General features: G+C 41.6%; 1 protein-coding gene across 1 annotated transcript in view; it reads left to right on the forward strand.

Moving 5' to 3' along the window:
* HDDC2 (HD domain containing 2) overlaps nucleotides 1-1364 on the forward strand; it is a 201084-nt gene extending 199720 nt beyond the window's left edge. The window contains exon 6 of the mRNA XM_069607514.1: nucleotides 1209-1364. Within this exon, the coding sequence (XP_069463615.1) occupies nucleotides 1209-1306 (98 nt within the window). The 3' untranslated portion in view covers nucleotides 1307-1364. The remainder of the gene's footprint in view (nucleotides 1-1208) is intronic.
* The last annotated feature ends 5497 nt before the right edge of the window (nucleotides 1365-6861 follow it).

The raw sequence follows: 6861 nt of genomic DNA on the forward strand, positions 1-6861 counted from the left end.
GCCCTTTCTTCCCTGTCTGGGAGCAGACCCAGTTAGCAAAACGTAAATAGCAGACTAAGCCCTGTCCCTTTTCTCTGTGAGGGCCCACAGCGGAATTGTGATGGTGGGCCAGATGTTTAGTGTCCACTTCCATGTTAGAGGTCATTTTTGCTGAGTAAATCTGGAAGGGAAGTTCTAATGGAAAACAGCCTAATCATGTTTTGACTTATTAACTTGAATATTGCAATGCACTATTGGCAAATATTGGAAATAACTTTATACATAATTTGTAATGGTACAGACACACAACAAATTTGTTTTGAAATCAACTTTACTACTTCACATTACGCGGGCCAGCCTTGAAAAGGACCCGAGTGGGTCGAAACACGTGTTGGCTTTCTCAATGGGTTTTGAAAACATACCATGTGTTTAATCGGCTTGGAAAAAAAAGGGCTTTGAAAATATTTCATGAGTCTAATTAAATAAGTTACCCTATTCAGGGCTTCGCAAGAAAAGCTTCACAATTTCTGTGTTTACTTTATGAGCAAAAATTTGTTTAAAACTAGGCTACTGTTTCATATATTCAAGTAGTGAAAGCGCACACTCCTTACAAAACACAATCTAACTCCTATTTAGTGCAGGTTGGGATTCTCCTGCAAGTGTACGGAGGTGCAGCAGTCAGTCCTACAAAAAGAGAAGAACACTTTTTCTCTTTGAACTTTCCATAGTATTTATATATTCCGTAGCACCCTTTACCTGGCAAATCCCACATAATACTTACCCAGATATCGTCTGCCACATCTTGGTTCTCTACTATCCGTCACTGACATAGAAATAAGAATACATGTTTTGAGATGTAACCTTAAGATTTAGTTTAAAGAAGACATTTCGGGAAAGTGCCAAATCGAGTGGGGGCAAAACAGCAAGGCCCCCAAAATCGCAGAGAGGCTTTATACAAGACCACTTGACAATGTAATTATATTACAGAACACCACTTTGGAATTTAAACCTTGTTTTCAGAAGCCTTCAACCTGTAACACTATGCACTGCAGTGTGATCCGTTTCTTTTTTTTGAATTTTCAATTGAATTGTTTAGATCGGGTGTTTTTCCCATTCATAGAGAGAAATGTGGAAATGCTTTGCTCGTTTTATTTAATGGCTGTTTTTTCTCTATTACATTAATTTCCGTTTTCTCGCTGAGGTTAAAAACTATGCGTTTGCCTTCACAGGAAAATTCAGTCACCCAGAAATAGTCCAGCTCGTCTCCGATATCAACACTGAAAGGAATTCAAATATTGCTACGGATACAAGTGAAACAAAATCTTGAAGCATTTGACGCTCTTGTCTTGCAGTAATAAAATTATTATTTATTGCTTTTAGGTTAATATCTTGCTACTGGTTTATGTTCAAATGTGATATGTCTGCTAGGATGTTTTTCATTCCCTTTTTACTGTGGTTTCCAAGCAGATTCTTGATGGATGGATATCACTTTCAAATGATATCCAGTTTCTTGACTGCAGAATACACACAGGGTGCACTTTCTGGGTCTGTTTTAGGGACATTTGAGCAAATTCTACATACACCCTGGCTCTGCACACACATTACACCTACTTTATTATAAATTAAGCCGTTAGACTCATGTTAAACAACATGACCACAGCTTAGAACCCTTTTAAACCCTACCACGCACTCCCAATTACACCACACCTATAGTTGAATTTGCCTTTGCTGCAACAATGCTATTTAAGATAATGTCCCGGTCTAATTCAATTTGTCCATTGAGATACCGCCCGCCAAACCTCAGATCCACCAACCCCACGTTTCTGTCACAAAAGTCCTGAAATGAACGTCTCGGTAACAGTAGTTTGACAGCAAAGGCTGCATTACTCACCCCTGTTGCTGCTGCTAATGTACGCAATTTTGCAATCTGTACTATTCTGAGTAAGCCAGTTCCAACTCCCTCTGATCTCTTCTCCTGACCTTTTCTTTGGTGCATTTTTTAATAGATTTTTTACAGTGTGCATTCCACGTGGGACACTTCAAAGCAAACAAAAAAAAAATAATAGAAAAATGGGACGTTAGTTAAACGTCTCCTTTCACAAGGGACACCACCCACCCCTGTTAGAAACAACACAAAACAAATGGGGATAAAACATAGAGCATGAACAAATATGACATAATAATGACACAGTTCAGGTAGGAGGCAGACTACGAGGGGTGGTGGTTATTACTTCTGAGAAGGTGCTTCCAGTTCTACTGTATTTTCCGATGGGATGGGTGTCTGTCCACTGCCCAATGACGGCGTCTAGCATCACACATATTGTTTGTACCAGTTTATTTATTTATATAGGGCGCAGACAGCCCAGGGGCATTGAGGCGCTGTTACTTGTAAGAGCTTAGTTACAGGAATGGTAGCAGTCGTTGGTACATTATAAATACTACAGACATCATTCTATACTTACAGCTTATGCAATTGGTCATTACATTACAGCTTATTCAATGGGTCATCTGTATAGTATTCATGCTGATACGAGGGACCTTATGTGAAGAGGATGATTTTCATAGCTTTACGGAAAGTGATTAGGGAGGCCTCCCCTCGGATTGTGGGACGTAGGGCATTCCAGTGTGTGAGTGAAGGATATGGGAAGCTGGAACCACCCGCTCTGGCTCTTTTTTACTAGTGGCACATAGAGCATGTTGGTATGGTTAGACTGGCTAGATCCATTGGACATGAGCCCATGTCCTTGCACCACTAACCCCAAATGGAATGTAGCATAGCTGTCCCTTGTAATTGAACATGAGTGTAGCGTACATCATTGCCTTCAGCCAGGAGGGCAGAATGGGTCCTAATAAAGTCTGCTACAATGGAGAATATAAACTACAAAGAGCACATGGGACACAATATTATAGGAATGAGGTATTCATTGCTGAAGTTCATATAGGAAGTTCCCAATCCCTCCAGCAAAAGAAAAGCCCCCCCCCATCCACCTTGGTTTCTTCTGTACTTTCATTTATTTTTATATGGTATTATTGAGAAAAGGGCCCTTCTTCCTTTGGTCCCCGTTTTTTCCCCAACTTTACTCCAAGGTTCAGTCACTTTATATATAGAAATTATTTATGGGGACAGGGCCAACACAGAGAGGATTTACTGTCCTCCAGACTACAATCTAAAGTGATAGAAATGTATTGAACTTTCTCTACGGGAACATCTGTGGCAACAAAAGACTATACCTATTCTGAATGCAAACAGAAGTGTCGGACACACAGCAGCGTTGACGTAAGGTTTTACCGATATTTCGTGTCCAACTGAGCATATGACATAGAGAGAGCAGACAAGGTGTCAGTGCGATGGGCTATCTGGAATTCACTTGTAAAGTACTTCCACCTAATCGCTGAATAAAAAGTAAAAACAAAATGGAAGAATAGTTACCCAAAAAAATGCCGTTTAAGACGGGGGGGGGGGGGGAATAAATATTTTGAGTCTAGTGTGGGGGAAAAGGGTAGAATAGGAGAACAACAAATAGAAAGGGGCAGAGAATTGCTACACTTAGAAACGGGGAGGTCAACTGATGGGAGTGGGACTGGTAACAGGGAGGCTTGGACACAGCAAGGAGAAATGGATACTGGGAGTGCAGAGAGCAAGGGGGTAGTAGAAAAATGTGAGATGAGAGATTGGGTGTGAAGAGACATTTGGGGGCAATGCATAGGAAGTTAAATGAAACGGATAAGGGCAGAAGTACTACCATGGTGAGAGAAAAAAAGGGTAGATTCGGAGTACACCCAGATGTGTGGTGTCAGAGAAGGTAATGGAACATGGGCAGAAGAGAACAAAAACAGGAGGAAGAGGCGAGCAAGAGAATTTCAGTTTTTAAAGGTATCATTTAAAGGAAACGAGAATGTATCCAAAGTTGGATAATGTATCTAAAGTTGGATGGCAAGCAGACATGAGAAAGAAGTGTGAAGTTAGGGAAGTCGGAGAAGGAAAGGAAAATGTGAGTGTCCTCAGCATAGACGTGAAGTGAAAACGCGCATTTGGAGTGGACCGCAGAAAGAGGGGGGAGCTGTAGTGGGAGGGATCAAGGACAGAGCCCAAGGAGAGACATATTGCTGTTGGAGGGAAGGGGAGCGGAAGCCAGACCAAAAAACAGAGCACATATGATTAGAGAGAGAAGATGAAAACCAAAGGACGACGGAGACAGAAACCCATAGAAGACAGGAAAGAAGTGTGGAATGATTGACTGTGTCAAAAGAAGGGGAGAGGTGAACTAGAACGAATATTGAAGAGTGTTTAGAATGTCTGGCTACATGACCAACATGAGATGGTGACATGAAGTAAAGCAGTTTCGGTCGAGTGCATAGGACAAAAGTCAGATTTGTGAAATAGAATGGAGGTAGTCAGAATTTTGGAAGTGGACAACATGCTTGATATATAAGATGATAGAGGGATCTAGGGAGGGTTTTCCAAGATTGGATGTATGATCGCATGTGTGAAACGAGATGGAAAACCGAAGAAGAGGAAAGAGTTAATGAAAGATGAGGGATAATAGACAGACATTTTTTAGAAATAAGGGACGGGATCGTTGGAGGAAGCCATAGGATGAACTCTACGGAGAAAACGGCAAGTTTTAGTATCGGAGAAAGGAGTATAAGTGGATCAAGGAGGGGGAGGGAGTGGTAGTCTAGGGGGGGTAGGGGTGAACGTTGCTGATTAATCTTGGATAAGAAATTAGTTAAAAAGTCAAGAGCAGAGAGAGAAGATGGATGGGCAGAAGAAGGGGGAGAGAGCAAAATATCAACTAGCTGAAAAAGACAAGGGTGGGGAGAGTAAATTTGAATAAAGTCAGAAAAAAGTGTTTTTATTTATTATTTTTTTTTTTTAGCTTGAAGAGCAGAATCATAGGAAGAGTAAAGACTGATCAGAAAGAGAGTGGGGTTTTACCCAGCTTTTGTTTTTTTTTCTCACCCCCTGCAATGTAGTTCGCAGGGAGAGGAGTTTGGGAGAAAGCCAGCGGTTAGATGGTTTTTTTAGTCGGAGTAAAAGGGCGCAAAGGGTCAAGGTGATAAAATGTTGGAGGGAGAAGGTTTACAGCTTTGTCAGGAGCATAAGAGGAGAAAGTACACAAAGGTAGACATCAGGGAAGTTAGGCAGGAAAAAGGATCACAATTCTTTAGGTTATGGCAAGAAAAGGAGGAATGATTTACAGGAAAGGCAGAAATCGATGATAGAGGTGCCGGACAAAAAGAGTAAAGCATGATCAGAGAGATGAATAAGAGTAGCAGGAATAGTAGAAATAGAATCAGAAGAAGAAAAGGGAGAGTCCTAAATATGGGATGGGAGATGAGACGGAAAGAAGTTTGAGATTGAGAGTTGGTGAATAAAGAGGAGAGATAAAGGAGCAGGGTGTTGTAAGGACAGGTATAGACATTGCTTGCATAAGAGAGAGAAGGTAGAAGAAAGTGAGAAGGAATGGAGAAATATACTGTGGAAGAATAGAAACGACAACCCTGGGTATGATGGGAGGAAGCACAAACGTAGGATAAAGTAGAGGACAGCATGATAAGAAGGTGAGGAGTAAGGCTTTCTTAAGTATAGCCTCTTAACACCTTCACACTCTTTTTACATCCATTATCCTCTCACCTAAATTTTAACAGATAATCAAAACGTTATGTTAGTACCTTAGCCACCTTGACTGTATTTCTATGTGTAGGCTTGCTGACCTCTTACCTCTGCAAGCCAAAAAACATAGAACTTGCGCTTTGAGTCTGCAAAACAAGATGGATGTTGACTGAAGGTACAGAAACTATCTCTGCACAAATATCCTTCTTGAACAGCAGTTTAACATGCAGAGGAAATCCTGATGCTATCCTGTCCCAAAGAGCTCTATTTCCTACTAACAGCACCTGCCCACTTACTGAGTGCAGAGGTTGTAAGGCACATAAATTCCAACTGACTCTATTGCTAACCATTAGTCAGGGCTTGTCCCTGGAGCGACCGCTGGGGCAGAAGTTAAATACCGGTAAGAACTTCCAGAAGGTTACAAATCCCACACATTTCTGTGTGTGACCCTATCCCAGTTGCAGCCAGCCCACGGGCCAGGAGGGATCTTTCTAGTCAATACTTATAGTCCTTTTACAGGAACGTTTGCTTTGAAAGTACACACCCGTATATAGTCCCCATGTGCAAAAATGCTGTGTTTGCACCATCCCACACCCAATCCAATGTTCCCCTCCTAGCAAACATGTCTCAAAACTGGTGCTGCAATCTGATTTGCGCTCCTTCAGTACAGTTGGGAAACTGAGTTGTAAAGGCAAACAAAGATAGAGAAAATATCATAGTGCCTAATGTTGCGTTGATAATGACATAACGAAACCCACACTTGTTTATCTTACTGACCGTATCCTACCACAGTGACTGGTAGCTAACCCTGCTATTATTAAAGAACTCTGTTACCTCCATAGCAGGCGCATGTAAGTAACAAGCCATGGTGCATGACGTATTCCTTTCTCCTGTGTCATAGTGGTATATTACCTAAGACCCATTTGAACATATCCTTGTTGCCTCTGTTTGGTTCAAGACTCAGTCATTGGGCCTCATTACATGTTTGGTGGTATCCCACCAGTAAATCCTGTGGGATACCACCAAACGGAATTACCGTTACCAGCATTTGATCTGCCGGAATTACTGGAAGATTCAAGTGCTGGAAAGGGCAGTAAATCCCCATTACATGGAGTCTCATAGGATTCCATGAGAGGAATTGAGTGGTCTGGTGCTGTGGCTGTTTCTGTAAAGTAAGTGTGATCGTGCACTGACAAGAAATATTTGGTCTTGTGTTATTGTTCCTGTGGATTTACGAGCAAGTGTGTTCCAATGCCGGTTGTAAC

Source organism: Ambystoma mexicanum, chromosome 4q, assembly GCF_040938575.1.
Source record: "Ambystoma mexicanum isolate Mex_15411 chromosome 4q, UKY_AmexF1_1, whole genome shotgun sequence".
In the NCBI taxonomy this organism is placed as follows: domain Eukaryota; kingdom Metazoa; phylum Chordata; class Amphibia; order Caudata; family Ambystomatidae; genus Ambystoma; species Ambystoma mexicanum.